Genomic DNA, 21,909 nt, shown 5'->3' on the forward strand with positions numbered 1-21,909 from the left:
ATAAAAGACTTATTATTTGCGGAAAAAATTGCATCTTATAATTTTTACTACTAAGAAGTCAAATTCTATGTTTGATGAATAATGAGACTTTAAACACCAAAAAATATGTGGTTTTATTTGACATTATGCAAACTATAATGTTTAAAATCACATTGTTATTTGACAAATGTTAGAATTTTGTGGGAGAAGATAAAGTCCTTGTGTGGTTTTAAGTTAGGTAATAATAAGTTGTATTTGTTGAATTGTTTGATGTATTTGAGGTTTGTGGATGACCCTTTCAATCCACTTAAATGAGTTTCAATGACTTTTAGATAAACTATAAGGAGTGAGTATCAATTTTGACGAAGCTTTGGAAATATGTCTACTGAGTACTTTATGTGAGTCTTAGGAGGTATTTTAGATTTCAATTACAAACTCAACCCTTAATGACACTGTTTCTTTGCAATTGACAAAGAGTGATGCTCATAGTGAAGAATCAAAGGTGTTTGTCTCACGTAGTAGGAGAGATGTTAGAAAAAGGAAAAAAGATGTCAAAGAGAAGAGCAAAAGCAAGTCCAATTCATGATACAAAAATGTAAAGTATTATTATTATTATAATTAACCTAATTTTGATAATGTTCTCATGGGAAAGCAACAACACAATAACAAAAGCAACAACACAATAACAAAAAGTATCAAAGTAATGTAGCTTGAATAATTTTTCTAACTCATAAGATCAATGTGGTGTAAAAACAGTAAAAAGATGACAGTAATAATCTAGAAAAGAGACAAATAATTTTAACATGAAAAATCTCTCAATGTAATAGACAAAAATTCATAAAGATAAACTAATCAATCTAATTCAACTGAACTGATGTCACTTATAAATAAAAGAGAATCAAATCAAATTCATAAATAAATTCTTACATTCGATCATCAAAGCAATAAAACTTTTAAATTTAAAGAAAAAAAAACTAAAAAATATAGCAAATGTTAAAAATTGATTTATCCAATTTGTAAATTTTCAATCCAAAATCCCTTATGAAATTAGTGTCAAAATTTCAGCCTACAAAACAAAACGAAAAAAAAAAAACTAAAAGTAGTAATTGAATATGTAAAATCCTTTATTTATTATGTCTCTTCTTTTTCTATATCTCTTCCTTTTCTCTTACAAAGAGGAGAAAATCAACACTCTTTTTTACTTATAAAACCTATCTTCACCTAAATTAAGTGAAATTAAATGAATTTAACAATTTGAAACTTGTTAAACATATAATTGAGAGTTTAATTATTCCGTGAGATGAGTTAAAAAAATATAATTTTTTTACATGATAATGTGTATTGGGGATGTAGTTTCATAAACTCAAGTGATTTTTTTTTTTTTTTATAAAAAGTTTTCATGTTAGGTATTTTTATGCAACTTGATATCTCAGTTAGACTGACACCTCAAGTAACAACAATCATCTGCCATCACTATTTCAGACTAATGAGAATTTGGAGACTTATAACATAGGAACGAGATGTGATAATTAGCTTTAAAAATCTAGAGAAACTATCATAGTAGTTGTTAAAAGGATGTGTTCACTACGGTAAACAATTTATAAATAATTATCAATCTAATATTTAGGTAGTTGAATTATTATTTACTCTTCCGTTATGACTATAATTTAATATTTTTTACAAAAAATAAAGAAAAGAGAATAACAAATTAATATTTTTTTAAAACATTATTAAAATAAATTGTATGCATAATAAGTGCAGTAGTACTGTATGAGAATTAATTTCACTAGGAGGACTTTCTGCTATCTGATTTCAGAAATTGACCCCACACAACATTTACATTTATGAAACCCAACCTAGCTAGCTAACTACAATCTTTATTCATTACGCTTTCATTGGAATCTGAGTTTAATTATATTTATTTCTATTTTTAAAATAAATATTTATATTTATTTTATATTCATAGTTAAACCATACAAAATAATAAGTAAAAAATCCTGAAAAAAACTTATTTGGTTGTTAATGTTTTTTAAATTGTGTGTGATTTAGAATAGATTGAATGAGGTTAAGAAATGAAAACGTTTGTACAAGAAATCAGTTTAACAACACAAATTAAGCCTAAAATATTATGATAATTAATATTGTTCTTTACCTAGCCATTTTCTCACAGTCTCGAGTAATAACTTTGTTCCCAAGTTCCAGATTGCCGAATTCCATGTCATATATTGTCGTGGTACTCTCTATATAACGGACAACAATGAATTTATTGGGCTTATGATTTGCGAGCACTGTTGGGTCCAGCCCATTAAGGGTTTATTTGAAAACAACATTCTTTTACAATCTTTTATATTGTAATTTATCAATTATGCAGTTTAGTTTTATATATCTTTAAACATATTTAATTAATTTTAGTTATTTAAAAGTTAAAATGATAGAGGAGAAATGTGTAAGTGTAAGGCCTTATGTTCCATATCACCAATTTTTATTAATTTCAGTTGGATTAAGTTGTGACACGTTGATACGACTTACCTACACAATAAATTTTTTTTTATCTATTTTCGTAATATATCATTTAACTTACACAAAAAAAACGTAAATTTTCTCAATTGAAATTCATTCTTCAATTATAAAAAAAAGTGCATAATATTGATAATAAATTAAAAAAGTAAAGAATAAAATATCCTCTTGCATTAATGTTTTATTTGAATTATATAATTAAAAGATAAAGAATGTAAAATAAAAATTGTAAAAATGTAAAATTTTGAATTAAAAGATAATTGAACGTAGATTGGACCTTCAAAAGAACATATATAACAATACTGTGTAGATATATCTCAACTCTTATCTTATTAAATTGTATGTTATTTATCTGAAAATAATAAAGGAATGAGAGTTTTACCTAAATGTATTATAAAAAGAATTTTTGACAATGCGTTGGTCAAAAACTTGAAGTTACGTTTAATTATATTGATTAGATGTTACTTAATAGTGTCCATCAAATTTAAATTTATTCTAATAGTTGTTATGAGATATTAATTTACAAAAATAAATATTTCAACTCTCAATTTTAATGTATTTAACATGTTTTTACTTCCTTAATCGATTATGTGGCTTCATGTGGTAGCCACACAACATCTCATCCATGCATTTTCAACTATTAAAATATAGTAATGACACAACATCTAATTGATGCATCCTCAACATTCAATATATATTCAACACAAAGAGGCGCAATTCATTATTTTGCACGCAGAGAACATGATAATGTCAGGCACACATGTAATATGTGAATCTTCAACATACAATAGATTTTGTTCAAGGTTGTATTTGACATACATAAAACAACGCAATGAATTATACCCTAAAGCTATATTAATTATCGATCTTAGCATAATCAATTATATATACTGAAAAAACATATTATCGATTATGCTATATAAATAATCGTTTATGAAGTATATTCCATTATGTTGGTAGTTGTAATTGATTATGACTTTCAAAAATATGAACTTAATGTTGGTTTGAGTCATATAAACTATGACCACATCAACTCAAAACATTTCAAAATAAACTTAAAATATACATAAGTAAAATAGTTTGGGAACTTACTTATTTAATGCAACCACAATTTGTTGAACACAACACAACCTTCAAATAAAAGACAAATCATCAGGAACCACTAAAATAAGAGCTCAACAATGAGAACCAAAGGAAATAAATAACAATGGAGGAAAGAAGCAGTGCAAGTGTGCAGCAAATCCACACATTCACGAATTTTTAATACCATGTAACTACTCCATGGTGAAGTTTGTTGGAGATCCTACATCGACTAGAGATTAGAGCCTTTCATTATATATAAGTGGGTGCAAACCTCAACCCTATGAGCCGGTTTTATGGGGTTGAGTTAGGCTTAAAGTCCACTTTCTAATAAAGCTCTTATTGAATTAAGCATTAACAGCTTTATGCATGCACAAGCTCAATGGTAAAAAAAATTCCTATAAAAGTTGGACAAAACAAGAGGTAAATGTCTAATCTCATAACTTCCACTCTAGCTTTCCCCTTCTTTTTTTCTCACTCAACAATAAAGGAGCTCGAAAAACAACTTTTAAAGCAAATTTGTAATTGCCTTTCTTGCAAAATTAGTGAATACAAACACAAGAACTTTTTTTCCCCGTACCTACACTAAATGCCCTGAAGCAAACACGGTGCTATGTATTAAACTAGCATATTTATTAAAATTAATTTCTTAAACAGTTTTAGATGTAAGTCACCAAGAAAATTATTTAAATTTGGAAATGTTAAGTGTTTTTTTTTTTATAATAAGCACGGATTGAATATCCATTTTTTTTTATGATTGTTAGGATTTAAAGTTTTAGGTTTTGCACACATGTGTGATCTGCAGGCCTAGTCTTTTGTGAATTATGATGACTTTAAAAGTAAAAAAAAAAGGAGCAAATCCATGTTATGAGGAACATGGCAACAAGGTATTTTTCCTTTAAAAACGGATCCATACCTAAAAACTTAACGCTATAGCATGGCATTTTTGAAGTTTCCTACGTCTTTCTGTAATCAAACATGTTGACCAAAATATCAGCTTAAATAGTAGTCTATGTGTTTTCTGAATTTTATGTCTTCCTGAAATCTTATCTTGCATTTCCATTTTCATTATTAATTCTTTTCTAGTTTATCTGTCTACCATTGATAATCTATTATATTAAAATAACACTTAAATAGAATCTCGAGACTAGGTTTTATGGAAAATTGTGTTCTATACTTGGTGGTCGGATTCTTCCTAAATGATAAAAAACAACAAAAACCTAACCAATAGATCTAACTCTAGTTACTATCAGAATAAATTATACAACATATACTGTATCCTTGTAGATTAAATTCAAAGTTTTTGTTTTCATTAACTTGGTTTTAGATGGTACTTTAGTTTTATACGCCACTATTCAATAAATAGTTTTACTTATTTGTTAAAAAAATACAACAAATAAGAATGACATCAAAATAAATAGTTTTCCTGACTTTCAAAAGAATGAATAATAAATAATGTTGTTGTAGTGCAAGTTATCTGATGGTTGTGCTACTAAAGCATAGTTTTAATAGCCTTGTAACTAACACCATGCTGTTGTGGCATTAACAGTAAGAAGTTGTTAGAGTTAGTTAGATTAGTTTTGCTTAGAGGTTGTAAACAGAACTAAATATCAGTGTGAGAGATTGATTTTTCTAGAGATTAAATAGCTGTTGTAATCCTCTGTTTCTAAACTAATAAAATTCACGTTAGTTTTCAATCACAAAAGAAAGTCTTGTTCCAACAAACTGGTATCAAGAGCATTGGTTAAGATCCAATTTCCGCAATGGCAAATCAAAGTACGACGAGTTCCCAATTTCCAGCGAATCTTCCGGTGTTCAAAGGTGAGAATTATGATCGGTGGTGTGCGCAGATGAAGGTCATATTCAGATTTCAAGATGTGCTTGAAATTGTGAATGATGGAGTTGCAGAATTGGCAGCAGATACCAATGAGGCTGCAAGAACCTTGCATCATGATATGAAGAAGAAAGATGGAAAGGCTTTGTTCATCATACATCAATGCGTTGATGGTAATGTCTTTGAGAAGATCATTGAGGAAGAAACGGCGAAGGGAGCATGGGAGACTCTAAAAAGGCTCTATGGAGGTGATGAAAAGTTAAAGAAGGTGAAGTTACAGGCTTTGAGGAAGCAGTATGAGGTGTTGAATATGAAAGAAGGTGAAGCCATATCAGAATTCTTTTCAAGATTGGTAGTCTTGACCAATCAGATGAAAACATGTGGTGAAACGGTCACTGGTTTGCAGAAGATTGAGAAGGTGTTGAGGGCCTTAACTGCAAATTTTGATCACATTGTAGTTGCAATTGAAGAGTCTAAGGATCTTTCTGTTATGAAGCTTGAGGAGTTACAAGCTACTCTGGAAGCTCATGAGATGAGGCTGAAGCAGAGGAAAACAGAGAAGGGAATAGATCAGGCTTTGCAAGCAAAATTCACCAAGAAAGTCAAAGATGAGGCTTCATGGTTCAAGAAGAACAAAGAGAAGTGGAAAAAGAAGAAGGGTAATACTGAATCTGAGAACAAATGTTCAAAGAATCAGAATGATGCCAAGAACAAAGGTGCTTCTAGTAGTAAGAATCCAAAGAAGAAGGATCTGAATGAGGTCAAATGTTTTTGTTGTGAAAAGTATGGTCATTATGCAAGAGATTGTCCAAGTAAAGGATCAAACAATCAAGGAAAAGATGAGGCTCAGCTGGCAGAAAGTGACTCAGATGATGCAATGTTGATGGCTACAACACAATTGGATGATGACACATCAAATGTGTGGTACCTAGACACAGGTTGCAGCAACCACATGACTGGAAACAGAGGTTGGTTTGTAGATCTGGATGAATCTAGTTCTAGAGGAATCAGATTTGCAGACAATAGTCCAGTGAATTCTGAGGGCATTGGAAGCATCATGGTGAAGAGGAAGGATGGCAAAGAGGCTATCATCACAGATGTGTTGTATGTGCCACGCATGAGGAGTAACTTGATTAGTGTTGGTCAATTACTTGAGAAGAATTATACAGTGAAGATGGTGGATAAAGAAATGAAGCTGTTTGATTCAAAAGAGAGATTGGTTCTTAAAGCTCCACTGTCAAGTAACAAAACCTTCAAAGTGTGCATTAACATGATTGATCACAAATGTTTTGTTACCACTGTTGCTGATGATCAGAATTGGACATGGCATCATAGATATGGCCATTTGAATTTTAGGAACCTGAGCATGTTGAATGCAAAGGGTATGGTGACTGGTCTTCCTAAAATTCAGGTTCCAAGACAACTTTGCAAAGAATGCTGCATTGCTAAGTCTGCAAGAAAGGCATTCAAGCATGATTTACCCATGAAATCATCACAGAAATTGCAAGTTGTACATTCTGATTTGTGTGGTCCTATGGAGGCTCAATCTATTGGAGGTAATCACTATTTTTTCACTTTCATTGATGAGTACACTAGACATGTGTGGATATATATGATTGAGAAAAAGAGTGACACCTTCCCACAGTTCAAGAAATTTAAGCTACTTGTTGAGAAGGACAGTGGTTGTAGCATTAAGAAATTGAGATCTGATGGTGGAGGTGAATACACTTCCCTTGAATTTGCCAAATTCTGTGAGAATGAGGGCATAATTCATGAGATTGTAGCTCCATACACACCACAACATAATGGCATTGTTGAGAGGAAGAATAGGAGCATAATGAATATGGCTAGAAGTATGCTCAATGGAAAAGGAATGCCAAAGAGGTTCTGGGCAGAAGCTGCTGCTACTGCAGTGTACATTCTGAATAGAAGTCCTACAAAGAAGCTGCAAGGTGTGACACCTTATGAAGCATGGACTGGTGAGAAGCCAAGTGTTGGTCACTTTAGGGTGTTTGGCTCACTGTGCTATAGACATGTACCAGAACAATTGAGAAAAAAGTTGGATGATAGAAGTCAAACAATGGTGTTCGTTGGTTATCACTCAACTGGTGCTTACAAATTGTATTCACCAACAGATCACAAGATGGTCAAGAGTAGGGATGTACAATTTGATGAGGCAAGAGGCTGGTGCTGGAATGAAAATTCAACACAGAGAGAAATTGTACCACCTACAGTTAGAGCCACTCTTGATGACTGTGATGCTGAAGAGAATCCTATCAGGGTTGGTACTGAAACTGGACCTGAACAACCAGTGGTCAGAAGATCAACTAGAACAAGGGTACCTTCAGTAAGATTGACAGAGTATGATGTGTTTCCTGATCAAGCAATAGGCCAAGAGGGTGAATTACTTGAGGAAAACATGTTAGCTGAATCAGAACCAATAAATCTCGAATCAGCAATGAGAGATTCAAATTGGCTAGATGCTATGAAAGAGGAATTGGCAGCTATTGAGAAGAATAAGACTTGGGTACTTGTGTCACAAACTGAGAAGAAGGCAATTGATGTAAAGTGGGTTTACAAGCTGAAGCTGAGGCCAAATGGTGAGATTGCAAAGTATAAGGCAAGGTTGGTAGCAAAGGGGTTTCTGTAGAGGGCAGGTATTGACTTTAATGAGGTATATGCACCAGTAGCTAGACTAGAAACTGTCAGGATTTTGGTAGCAATAACAACACAGTATGGATGGAATTTGCATCAACTGGATGTAAAATCTGCATTTTTGAATGGTCCATTAGAAGAGGAAGTCTATGTGAAGCAGCCACCAGGTTTTGAAGTTAAGGGTCAAGAGAGCAAAGTGTATAGGCTCAAGAAGGCACTGTATGGGCTGAAACAAGCTCCAAGAGCTTGGAATAAGAGGATTGATAGTTTTCTGATAAAGGCAGGATGCACTAAGTGTGTTTCAGAACATGGAGTATATGTGAAGGGCTCTAGTAAGTCTGATCATATAATCCTATGTCTTTATGTGGATGATCTACTGATCACAGGTGCAAATGAGCAAGAAAATATGAAGTTCAAGTCTGATGAAGGAATTTGAGATGAGTGATCTAGGAAATTTGTCATATTTTCTAGGGATGGAATTTAAATTCACTGACAGAGGGGTCTTTCTTCATCAAAAGAAGTATGCTGAAGACATTTTGAAGAGGTTCAAAATGGCAAACTGCAATCCAGCTATTACACCCATGGAGACTGGTTTGAAACTGAGCAGAGAATCACCAGGGGAGCTTGTAGATGCTACACTGTACAAACAGATCATTGGTTCACTGAGATACTTGTGCAACACTAGACCTGATATCAGTCATAGTGTTGGGTTATTGAGCAGATTCATGGAACAGCCAAGGTCATGCCACTTGCTTGCAGTCAAGAGAATTTTGAGGTTTATAAAAGGAACTACCGATCATGGCGAGGTGATGTGGATGATAAGAAGAGTACTGCTGGGTATTTGTTCATGATTGGGAAGGCATTGATATGCTGGAGCTCAAAGAAACAGGATGTGGTAGCTTTGTCATCGTGTGAGGCAGAGTATGTAGCTGCATCATATGCTGCTTGTCAAGCTATGTGGATCAAAATGCTATTGGAAGAAATGAGGATTTGTGACAGTACCAAGGTGAAGCTGCTGATTGATAACAAGTCTGCAATTGATCTTGCAAAACACCCTGTTAGTCATGGCAGGAGCAAGCACATTGAGAGGAGGTATCATTTTCTTAGAGAACAAGTGAATGAAGACAAGCTTGATGTGGAGCATTGTAGAACCGAGGTTCAGTTGGCTGACATACTGACCAAACCTCTTAAGAGAGTGAGGTTTGAGGAATTGAAGGAGCTTATGGGAATGGAAAGCTTGGATAACTTGTACTAGGAGGTGTGTTGTTGTAGTGCAAGTTATCTGATGGTTGTGCTACTAAAGCATAGTTTTAGTAGCCTTGTAACTAACACCATGCTGTTGTGGCATTAACAGTAAGAAGTTGTTAGAGTTAGTTAGATTAGTTTTGCTTAGAGGTTGTAAACAGAACTAAATATCAGTGTGAGAGATTGATTTTTCTAGAGATTAAATAGCTGTTGTAATCCTCTGTTTCTAAACTAATAAAATTCACGTTAGTTTTCAATCACAAAAGAAAGTCTTGTTCCAACATCAGAAGTGATAACTAATTTGAGGTAGAAATACTGCAGAAAAATTTAAAAAAGGTTGAATTATATATCCAAATTTATATTTTTTAATTTTTTAATATGATAATTAGAAGAAAAAAAAACAAAAAAACAAATTAGGTTGACTATGACATAGGATCATTCAATTATTGAATTTCACAATGAAAAAAAAATTAAGTTGACTAAGGCATAGAGTGCAGGTGCAGGAGCAGGATTTCCCTATTCAATTATTAAATTGTGGTGCTGAGCATTGTGGCAGCAACTTTTTTAACAAGTTAATACATAATTATTGTGTAGTGAAAATCGCGAGATTCAGTATAAATAGTGATATCAGTGAGGTCCATGACTCTCATGCATGCACATCGCCCATCTCTAGATTCTCTCTTTCTCTCCTTTCTAAAACCACAATGGCCGTACTCTGGTTCACGCCGTTAACGCTGCTGTTACTTCTCTCACTTTCTTCTGCCGTTCACTCGTGTCCGCCGTCAGACCTGGCGGTGCTGCTGGACTTCAAATCCGCTCTCCATGAATCTCACGACGGAATATTCAAATCCTGGACCGGCGCCGACTGTTGTAACAACTGGCGCGGCATCTCCTGCGACCGCAACTCTCGCCGCGTCGCCGAAATCAGCCTCCGCGCCGGTCCTGTTTACACCACGTTCGAGAAGCCATACCGTCCCGAATATATTTCCGGATACATCTCGCCGCAGATTTGCAAGCTCACTTACCTCTCCAGCCTCATCATCACCGACTGGCAGGGAATCTCCGGCGAGATCCCGCCTTGCATCTCCACCCTCTCCTTCCTCCGCATCATCGACCTCACCGGAAACCGCATATCTGGAACTCTCCCCGCCGACATCGGGAAGCTTCTGCATCTGACTCTGTTAAGCGGCGCCGATAACCTCATCGCCGGCGAAATCCCGGTGACGTTAACGAGATTGACCAGTTTGATGCATCTAGACCTTCGTAACAACAAGATCTCCGGGCCCATCCCACTGAACGTGGGCCAGCTTCAGATGCTGAGTCGGGCCCTTTTAAGTGGAAACCAAATTAGTGGGCCTATCCCGGCCTCAATCTGTCACATATACCGTCTCGTGGATCTTGATCTGTCAAATAACCATTTATCTGGGCCCATCCCTGAAGATTTGGGCCGGATGGCGGTTCTGTCGACGTTGAAGTTGGATTCTAACAGGCTTTCTGGAAGCATACCAGCGAGCCTGTTGGGCTCGGGTATTAGCGAGTTGAACTTGAGCCACAACATGTTAGAGGGTACTATACCAGACGCGTTTGGCGGTTCATGCTATTTCACGTTACTGGACTTATCGTATAATAACCTGAAAGGTCCAATACCCAAATCCATGTCTTCTGCTTCGTACATCGGATACGTGGACTTTAGCCACAACCACCTCTGCGGCCCGATTCCAAGTGCTTACGGCAACACCGACGCCTCCTCATTTGCCTACAACGATTGCCTCTGTGGAAAGCCACTCAAAGCTTGCTAATTATTGCTCTGTCAATTTCCCACACTGATTCATCCCATTCACACTTTTCTAATCATCAATCTCGTATGAATTCTTAACCATCTCACTTTATTTCGTTTTGTAAAATAAAGTAGAAGGCTATGTTTAAAATCTCCATGAATTTGAATTGAACCAATGCTATGGTTTTTTGATTGAAAATGTGGATGATGTGATTTGGGGAATTGAACGTATTTTGTTATGCTGTGTGGTGACCAACATCTTGCATCATAACTACGATTGTAAGAGTAAAGTATATTGTATTGTAGTTTATTAGAAAATGAGTGAAGTAGAGTCATTAATTGTGAAGAATGGAATGCAGTTGAGTTTAAATGCATGTTGCCAAAAATTAATTTGGAGAAGGGACGGTATACAGACACTACACGTGAATTAGCACTCACAACATGAATCACTGAATTTAGCTGTTTAGCACTCACATATTACATTTATATTCTAAATAGATTGATGTTATTTCTTATCAACCATAGTTAAAATTTTCATAACAACTTTGGGAAGATTGCTTTTCAATTGATTACTTATATTGTGATGAATATTTTGTTGTTATTATTGTAAACTAATCTTATTTCTAGTTATTAGCAGTTAAATTTTTTCAACTATCTTAGAGAAACAACTTTTGATACATGTGAATTAAGTTTTTTTATTAGTTATTTTTTTCTGCAAATTTCCTCATCAGAAACTAATGTTATTCTTTATTAATTTTTTTCTAACGTCTTAATTTTCAGCTAACATTAACTAAAATTGTTTTTGTCAAGAGAATTTTTCAATTGACATACATAAAAAAGTTAGTAAGATAAATTTCAGTTAACAATTAAAAATAACGACCAATCATTGTCACCTTAAATAGTTATTATTCATATTAACTAAAAACAATTTCAGTTAACACTAATTAAAAGATCACTTTGTTAACATATTTTAACAAAAAAAGATTAACTATAATATATTAAAAAAATTATCAATATTGATACTCTTGAATTGTTAACAATTGTTTAATATTAACTATTTATATTTTTTAAATAGTAATTAAAACATTGCAATTAAAATTTAATAAATTTGAATTACATTAACAAAAGTAAAAAATAAGATAAATTCAAATTTAATGTATTTAATTTTCTTATAAAATGTAAACATATCCAAACCGAACTTAAAGAATTTGGCTAACTTACCTAATCATTATACAAACAAACCTATTCCGAGTAATGAGATACTTATGTTATCTAGAACGAACAGAAAGAGGGTAAATTTCCTATCTAACACCATTTACATTTTTATTTCTCCATCTAACACTCTTTTGTTTTTATTTTCCTATCTAACACCCTTTTGTTTTTCTTTTCCTATCTAGCACCCTTTTGTTTTTATTTTCTTATCTAACACTCTTTTACTTTTTATTTTCCTATCTAACACCATTTCAAAAATAAATAAATAAATAATATTTTTTTTATAATTTTAATTTTGAATGCATTAAAAAAAAATATTTTTAATGTTTAAAATAGTTAGGAATATAATTAATGAATAAAGAAATGAGTTTCTACAAAATAAAAATATTTTTTTCTTAAGAAGGAAGAAAATAAAAAATTAAACTCTCAACAACATAAAAGTTGAATCTATAAACATAAATTAATATTTTTTTTATTATTATTGATGTAATCATATTAATTTCAAGTAAAAAATACAGAACATAATTATAGAAAAATCAAGTTGAATAAGGACTGATATAGACATAAGAGAACAACATGATCTAACAAAAAAAATTTCATATTGTAAAACACCAGATACACATAAAGAACTTGTCCCAACATTACTGGATTGTGCACTTCTCGTCATTAATTATGTTTCATTTTGCACAAACTATTTAATGTACTATTGAAGAAAATATTAAATGAATGATCATCTTTCATTTATTTTCCTTTTTATGATCAACATATACTTATTTAGTATCGTCTTATACCTCTTATATTTATCTTATTTGGATTTTTTATTATATCTTTTATCTTTATCTTATTTTGTTTTACCTTTATTTTATTTCTTTTAGGATTTTAGTTATTATTATTTTTTTCTGTCATTCTTTATTTATTTCTGTTTTTTGTTTTTATTTTATTGTTGCTGTTTTTATTTTCTAGACTTATTTATTTTTGCATTTTTCTTCTTCTCATTTTTAAGCATTAAGTGTGACATTTGTATTATTTTTTTTAGGATTTTGCATGGTAGACACTTCAATATTATTTGTGTGTCTACTATTAATTAATACTAATTGACTTTGATTTTTTTTATAATTATGTCATGTATTTTTTACAGGAAATTAACATGATTACATCATCAATAATAATAAATATAAATACTAATTTATGTTTATAGATTCATCTTTTATGTTGTTGTAGGATTTAATTTTTTATTTTCTTCATTCTTAAAAAAATATTTTTAAACTAAACATTTTAAATTTATTAATTTTTTATTTTTATTTTGTAAAAACTCATTTATTTATTCATTAATTATATTTCTAACTATTTTAAACATTAAAAATATTTATTTTTTAATGCATTCAAAATTAAAATTATCAAAAAGATAATAATTTATTATTTATTTATTTATTTTTGAAATAGTGTTAGATAGAGAAATAAAAAATAAAAGGGTGCTAGATAAGAAAATAAAAACAAAAGAGTGCTAGATAGAGAAATAAAAACAAAAAAGTGCTAGATAGAGAAATAAAAGTGTAAATGGTGTAGATAGGGAATTTAGCCACAAAAAGGTTATGATCTAATTGCATCTGACTTCCTATTTACTACTTTCAGTCTTAATTTAATTAATAAGAAAGCACAAAACACTGGAAGATATTCATCAACTATTTTCATTTTATAATAATGATTGCTTGAAACTTTATGCACAAATTCATATAGCAGTGTTTATTTTAAAGGAAATGCAGAAATTGTATCAACCTTTAAGGTTGAAGTAAACTGTATAATGTTCATCTCTGAATGAGAATAAGGGCTCCAAAAGAAAGTTTCTGTTTAAGCCTTTAGCCACAAAACTCAAAGCATTGTATTGGCTCAATCCTTTTTGAGAAATAAAGCTTGTTGCTTGGTTAAACGTAGCATCAGAATCAGATTTGCAACTGAGTTTGACTCCTGCACTAGAGCTCAAACCACTATACACATAGCAGCCCTTGTCACTCTGTGATTCTAAAGATATGGTTTCATTTCTTCCATCCAATCCTGGTACCACAAGAAAAACAGAAGATGGCTTGCCATCTGAAGAATCTACAATGAGAAGAGGTTTATCTGCTCCTTGGTGAATCACATTCATTCCAGGAAGATCAAATGGTTCTAACATTACTGATCTATCATTAGCATCTGCCAATGTTGAAAACTTTGAGGAAGATTCTTTTGGGACAAGCCTAAAAGTTGCCTGAAGAGCCAAGTCTGTTCCAGATTCAGGAAACTTTTGCATTCCAAGTGATTGGTTTGAATTTACTAAAACAAAAGTTGAATTTTCAAAGAATTGGGAAAAAGAAACTAGTTGACTATTGTAACTTTCTGGAATAGGAGTTATCCATTCGGAAGTATTAGCCCCAGATTTAAGGTCCCAATCACCACCGAGGGTATGACCGGCAAGAAGATAAGGACCATAAAGAATTGCGTGAATAGATGCATATTCAGGCCTGTCATCTGGATTCAGTTCATAAACACTATCAGTGATATAACAACTTTTTTGTTAGAAATATATGCTCTGACAGAAAAAATATCAGTATCCAGATTATCCTGTGAAGCTACCTTTTATGGCCTCTGTTCTTGTGGTAAGGGGCAACTGAAGGGTCAGGTTGTCACTAGCACTCCACTGTCTTGTGATTGACAAATAATTTCCTAGAGGCCACAAAATAGAACATTCGTAATGTTTCATTTGTTAATTTTTTCTGTTCAAATATTCACAAATATATACAGTTTACTAGTGGATGTATTTGGTGCAAAAGAACTTATTTCTTTTTGAGAAATACACTTTCCAGCACATTCTATGTTATTAGTCAAAATTAATTAGATAACCAAAAATTTGACAGTTCTCACTTGTTTAAGTGTGTTGGTAGCACTCATTATTTTTATTTGGTGGTCCAACATTTTAGCAACTTGCGTGCATGTGTGTAAAATCAGATAAGCAATAGAATCTCTGCTTTTGGATAATAAAAAGGAAGTAAAGAGAGATTCACACCTGGAGCTGGAAGAGACAAAGTTTCACCATTTAATATCCCCTTGGCACCATCTAGACTAGTCCAAGTAGGCAGTCGAAAGTTCAATGCACTCCAAGTATTCTCATCATCACTAAGTACTTTCTGCATCAAACAAAGAGTTATGAAAAGGATTTAACACATTGAAAAATAAAATCATTAGTGCAGAAGGCTTTACGACAGAAACAGTGTGAATCTTGCCCAGATTATGAAGACTCTTACTCTAAAAGGTATCTAAGGTGAATATTAAGCTGAGTGAAAGATGCCACAACCCATAAAACAATATCACAGTTACCTCAAATGGAGAAAACGTAAATGTCACTCGTAAGTAAGGATCCCATGAAGCAGCTGGAACAACTGTCTGATTGAGCAAAAGTTTTCCAGATTTCCAATTAAATGAGCTTGATATGTACTGAATGACGTAAAGTGTAGGATTTTTCCCTTCTTCTTCGAAATATATAGAATCCCCCAACTTTGAGAATGATTCAATTCCTAACAAACAAAAAGGGTGAATTTAGAACAAATGAGTATAAGAGTATGGTGAAGTTGAAAAAAAAATATGAAGCAGTCTGGAAAGTATATTAACAGCAAATGCACACCCGTTCCATAGCAGCACCAGAAAGTGTCAAATGGTGTTCCCCAACCGTGGAATGTTATAGCCTTGGAAACGCCAAGACCTAGTGGAAGCATATAAATCATCACTCCAGGATCTGTTCCTCTTTGAATGCTGAGCACTCCATTGATTAATGCACGCTCATAATAGTCTGCATAAGAGACTTCTTTGGTCCATCTAAACAGGTGGCGTGAAACCTGAAATTGTTAACTTGTACTAAGACAACGGAAACAACACAGACATATAGAGTAAAAACATAGATAATGAACATGTTCTGACGAGTTCCCATGTGAAAATAAGTTCTCTGTTTGGACAATTTAAATAAGGAGAATCCAGTATCAAATTTAAAGTTACACCTTGGTAATATACGATCTATTTAATAAAATTTAAATTGCGAAAGTGAAACTCCAAATTGATTGGAGAATAGCAGCTAGAGTACCTATGTATGGTACAATATGTAAGTTTTGTTCTTTACATAACTACGAAAACTTTCATAGATACGTTTTTAACATCTCAAGCATTTCATAACGAGGTAATAAAATGATGAACAAATGGCTGTACCTTTAACATATTATAAGTCGTGCACGATTCTTCATTCTCTGTTGTTTTTAAGGTATCTGCTATTCTCTTAGGATCTCTCCTATGAAAAAAATAGAAAAAAGGAGTTAAGCAAAACATATGGAGTTGATTATGAGCTACTGCAAGAACTAAACACTTCTGCTTGACGCCCTAGCAGCAAATAATTATTAAATGAAAGATTTCAAATGCATACGAAAAAACAGAAACTAAAAAAAGGCAACATCTTAATACCAGAATTCGCCGACAGATGTCCCTCCAGTTGCATAGCTGTGAGAAGAGTTTATGGTTTCCATAAAGAATGTCCCAATATCCTAATAACAATAAATGAGAACAAATCTCAGAAAGTTGAAAGGCATGAAAAATGTTAGGTTATATTGGGCTAACTGATTACTTCCTACACAGCTACACAAAACATACCCAATAACATGGAACAAACATACAAATAATATGAATAGACCTTTAAGTTGAACTTCGAACGACAGATACACAGCAGATATACAAAAGTTTGCAATGAAGCAATATAGGAAAAAATAATGCATACCAAAAGTAAAAGTTAAAAGGACACAGACATTATAAATAGAGAAGAGATGTAAAATTTGAAACATGGACCATATAGTTACTATAACTAAATTAAAATGAGAGGGAGGATAATACCAATTTATGTATTTTGTTTCTATCATTCAGAGTGCAACTTTACTTCTCAAACTGTGAAAGACTGAATTCCCATGGAAATAAATGGAGTTGTTTGAATAACTATTTTCTTGAAGTTATATTACCGAGTGAATAGATTAATTGTGCAAGGCATTACATATTGAAAGGCCAAAAACTAAAAAGATAATATAACACCAAGCAATAGAAAAAAAAAGTACAATTCCATTCAAACTCAATGTAACTGAAGCAATTTTAAGGGAAACAATTACATATATCAGTAATCTACAATGTAAGTAAAGCAATTGACCTTAGAAAGTGGATCGCCTGTGATTTCATATCGCCTTTGTGATCCAACAACAATTGGGATATGCGTATTAGCATGCATGTCAGCTATGTCATTAGCCTACATGAGAAATGAGAATTTTGAAATTAAATCATGGGTTTTAAGTTCAAATTAGATACAGTTTTTAGACCAGAATAAAAAAGTTTAAGTTCAACTTCAACATATCTAATTGTTTCATTTGAAAGCCGGCATAACATTATAAATAATATACAAGCGAAATACACTCTTTTTGTGGTGTAGAAAAAGAGGAAAATGGATTTCTCTTTACATGATCTGTTTTTTAGGGAAGATGGATTAGACCAACTTAACTTAACCCTGAGACTATTTTAGGATTTGAACTCATGACCTCCAAGTCACAGGGCAACAACCATATCATTCACTAAGGCTTTACTAAAAAAAATTAAAATTGAAAGAAGGCAACAATTAAATTTTACATGAAAATTGTCTGGTGTAGATTGTATGATTTTTATAGATGTACTTAGACATCTGAAAGCTGGCAACAGTTATAACAGTCATACAACTGATTTACAATCAATTTGAATGACAACCTCAACCTCTACAAACTTACAGACACAACTATATAATACTATGAGTACTAAAAAAGCAATCGTGTTGTGTCATATAGAACACAGTTACCATTACCTGCACTGCAAGCAACCCTAAAAAGCACGGCTTGTCAAAAAGTTGAGCCAAAAGCATATGCTTAGAATCTTCCTGCATAGAAAAACATGACAACTTTACTTCCAAATTGATATTTGCAGGTACCTTGCGCTATAATAATGAAATTACACAAACAAATAACAAAGGCAACAATAGAGCCAAAGAAATTACACAAACCAATAAACTTACTGTTATGCTGTATAATCTGTAAAGGACATCATTCATTCCTCCAGTTTCCTGGTTCAGTGATTGATAGTGTCTATTTATAGTGTACTTTGTTATTACATTCTGCACTCTGTTGTAGAAGTAGTCAACCATCCATGTTACCACATTTAGAGCATGAGAGTTTCCAGCAAATGTATATTGATCCAAGAGACCAGCCAGAATCTGTCAAAGTTGAATAGTTGAAATCCCACAACATAAGTTCGAAAGTACTTTCACTATCAAAATCGACTTTTGAGAGTACCTTGTGAATGGTATAATATGGAGCCCAAACTCCTTTAATAGCTTCAACTCTATCAAAAAACTCAGATGGAAATGCAGATAGATATCCCGTTCCTATTTTCTCCTGACAGGCAGACAGACCAGCAACAAGAGATGTCATTTTCTGTTTCAGGTTATCGTTCTGTGTGCTGGCCCACATTAGAGCTGATGCGCTCAAGTAATGCCCTACACAACGTAGAAAACAATCATAAATTAACTAGGAAAAATAAATTGCAGAGGTTAAAAGTTCCAGGCAGGGTTAGTGTGCTTGGCAGATGCAAGATCACCAAAATACCAGGGAGAACCAAACTTGCATTAGAGTATCAACATATTAGTGTGTGAGGGATATTTCAGAAGTTTTGAACTTACGACCAAACCCAAACCCGCTTCAGTCCAATGAATCCTTAATAGAAAACCTTATATATACAAATATATCTTGATGATTCTCATGATGCACAAATAAATTTTTATTATCAATTTTTATAATTTATAATTATATAATATATAAATCCATATTCCGTGTAGTGTCCTATATTCCTGAAGATTATACTTATCAAAGTATCCGTAACCGTCGTACCATATCCGTATCCTACCTAGAATATAACTTGCATGGTAGTTTAGTTCCAAGAATAAAAATTCCAAGTAAAATGAAGTAGAAAAACCTTTACAAGGAAAAGATACTTGTTCATATTTGTCGTTTTGAATCTTGGAATGAAAAAACAAATCACAAAGCTATTACTTGGATGGCCTTTTAGTACCTTCCTCCCTATTCCCCAGCAACTAAAAATTCATTAGAATGTAAGAGCTGAGTATAAACACAGCATTAAACTGTACACAAGATAGACATGCACAAAAACAACTTGATTTGATCCCCCACCACTTCCTATAAGCAAACGTCACGTTAACAAAATGACTAAAATTACAAAATTAAAATAATCACATAAAGTTCGTGAAATGACGATTGGTGATACAGATAAACCAAAAGTGAAATTAGCAAAAAAACAAAGAAAGTGACATCTAAAATGATGGATGAAATAAACTAACCAACAAAATGACCCCGAAGCTCACATCCTGGTTCTTCCCACCCTCCATAAGGAGCAGCAGGAGTAGGTAAACCAGCTGTCTTCCTGAAGCTCCAAATCAACCTGTCCACATCAAACATCAACAGATACTCCAAGTTTGTTTGCTGTGCTATGCCATGGATGGAATACTCATGCAACCTCACATCCTCAAGAGGCACGTCTTTTAGAAAACCTTCAGGTGACTGGAACACACCCATGTTCTTGATTTTCTTATACATAACCGCCCAATCATGTTGCTGTCGTTCTGACAAGAACTTCCTCGGCAGCAAATCAGCCCACGCAGATTCATCCGTTGGCGTCAAATGGAAGTGAGACATCATCTCTTCCTTCCACGTTTCATTCTTGGATGACAATAGCTCATACATTAAGGTATGAGATTGCGTTGGAATGTTTGTGCATTCTTTAGCAACAGCACAGCCACACAACACCAGCACCACAAACACAGACACAAAACCCTTCATCTTCCTGAAAAATTCAAAGTCAAACCAACAAAATTAAAGACCCTTAAACCAAGCAATGCAGCTACAAAGATAATCATCAATGATAAAAACATTAACCTCAGTTCAAGTTCAACTAAAAGTGTTCAACCAACTATAATCACTAAGTTTCACAAATTGAATCTAAAACAAACAAAAAAATATACCTTGGAATTTGATTTTTGAAATGAGGTAAAATAGCTATGATAGCATAGGCACGTAGGAGGGATATATATAGGATTGGAAAATAATGGATCTGATAGATTTAAAAATAAATATATATTAAATGTTGTAATGTGATTATATAAAAAATTAGAGTTATCTAATATCATTATCCATATAAGTTATAGAAAACAACAGAAATGCACTTCTTTACCAACACAATTCTTCTGTTAAAAACAAACTCTTTTTTATTTACGAAATTTAACTATTTTTATTTAATTTAATTTTTTAAAATATTTTAGCTTTAATTAATGTTTGTAAGTTGTAGATGAGAACATGTTAATATTAATTTAGATGTAATATCCTAAATCCTAAAGTAAAATATAATTTAATTTTAGTCATGTATACTTTAATGATATTTTTCTTTAAATGTTGTACTTTTAATTAATACGTAATCTTTAGTTATACCATTATAATATGTATTGTATATTTTGAGACATTAATAACATCTTTTTAAAATAATATTAGAAATTAATAAAAGTTGATGTAACGTTTCTTAAAGATAATCTTTCCAGATGAAAAATTGATACTCACTTCTTCATTTTTGAAAAAGCGAAACACAAATTAACTAACCGTATAACTAAAGATGATGCTCCTATTTATTTCATTCATTTGCTCTTTTTTACTTCTTAAAATGCTTCTTCCCAATACAAAAATAAAACCTCATTCCTCATAATAACAATATTTATTATTATTATTATTATTATAAAAAACATAATATATAGGTTGATTTTTTTTCTTTTGATAACATAAATTGATTTTAGAAAAAAGTTTGAGAAAGTTGTAATAATGATCTGAATCATATAGAAAAATCTGAGATATTAGTGTATAGCGAGATTATGGGGGTTGTTAAATAATACTGAAATGGATTATATTTACTATAAAAAAAATTATAATTAATAGATAATACTTAATTATATATTAAAACAGATAATTCGCCAGGTTCTTTACTCAAATAGTTTAGAAAACTATCTAATTTATATTATTCTTTAAAAAAATTATGAAAATTAATTAAAAATATTTTTTATTTAGAAGACTCTTAATTTTTTTCCTTATCTCAATATAGAAAATAAATAATTGACACTGATATAAAAAGGAAGTAATAGATACTAATTTATTTTCAAACATTTTTTTTTAAACATGGTATAAATATTAAACAGAATAATTGAAAATAAAATTTTGAAATTCTTTTTAATAAAGTAAAACTAATTTAAATATATTCATAATAAAAATTAACTCCGTATTTCCTATTATTTAAATAATTAAATATGAAAAATAAATATGTGCACTTTAATAGCTTATTATTAAAAATAAAATAATAAGTTACTACTAAAAGAATTTTAGGAACTATGATTTGTATGCTAAGGATAATGCGATATCATTTAAATTAATAAATATTATTGAATATTTAATTAAGCATTAATTAAAATTTGAAATCATATAAA

General features: G+C 32.0%; 2 protein-coding genes across 3 annotated transcripts; one reads left to right on the plus strand and one right to left on the minus strand.

Annotated features, from left to right (window-relative positions):
• The first annotated feature begins 9,961 nt into the window (after positions 1-9,961).
• Positions 9,962-11,436, plus strand: LOC137831781 (DNA damage-repair/toleration protein DRT100-like). Its single transcript, XM_068639593.1, has one exon. The coding sequence runs from the start codon at positions 10,015-10,017 to the stop codon at positions 11,107-11,109; it is 1,095 nt and encodes a 364-aa protein (XP_068495694.1). The 5' UTR covers positions 9,962-10,014; the 3' UTR covers positions 11,110-11,436.
• Positions 11,437-13,973: 2,537 nt separating this feature from the next.
• On the minus strand, positions 13,974-20,494 carry LOC137831307 (uncharacterized). 2 transcript variants are annotated; one of them, XM_068638936.1, is made up of 13 exons: positions 20,410-20,494; positions 19,729-20,231; positions 18,668-18,870; positions 18,391-18,588; positions 18,184-18,255; positions 17,506-17,601; positions 16,779-16,858; positions 16,530-16,608; positions 15,955-16,165; positions 15,651-15,847; positions 15,340-15,460; positions 14,910-14,999; positions 13,974-14,804 (listed from the first exon to the last, which is right to left on the minus strand). In XM_068638936.1, the coding sequence occupies exons 2-13, from the start codon at positions 20,225-20,227 to the stop codon at positions 14,071-14,073; spliced, it is 2,580 nt and encodes an 859-aa protein (XP_068495037.1). In that variant the 5' UTR covers positions 20,228-20,231; positions 20,410-20,494; the 3' UTR covers positions 13,974-14,070. The 2 variants fall into 2 exon arrangements, with proteins under 2 accessions (XP_068495037.1, XP_068495047.1); XM_068638946.1 differs by lacking the exon at positions 20,410-20,494 and adding an exon at positions 20,324-20,407.
• Positions 20,495-21,909: the final 1,415 nt, after the last annotated feature.

Source organism: Phaseolus vulgaris, chromosome 11 (assembly GCF_000499845.2).
Source record: "Phaseolus vulgaris cultivar G19833 chromosome 11, P. vulgaris v2.0, whole genome shotgun sequence".
NCBI lineage: Eukaryota > Viridiplantae > Streptophyta > Magnoliopsida > Fabales > Fabaceae > Phaseolus > Phaseolus vulgaris.

What these genes read in the sequence shown, in the direction of transcription:
- LOC137831781 (XM_068639593.1), top strand. Translation starts at nt 10,015, where the DNA reads ATGGCCGTACTCTGGTTCACGCCGTTAACGCTGCTGTTACTTCTCTCA.
- LOC137831307 (XM_068638936.1), bottom strand. Translation starts at nt 20,227, where the DNA reads ATGAAGGGTTTTGTGTCTGTGTTTGTGGTGCTGGTGTTGTGTGGCTGT. An exon ending in CGACTTATAATATGTTAAAG is followed by an intron (nt 16,166 to 16,529) that starts GTACAGCCATTT and finishes TAACAATTTCAG; the next exon opens with GTTTCACGCCACCTGTTTAG. An exon ending in CTGGTGCTGCTATGGAACGG is followed by an intron (nt 15,848 to 15,954) that starts GTGTGCATTTGC and finishes TTTGTTTGTTAG; the next exon opens with GAATTGAATCATTCTCAAAG.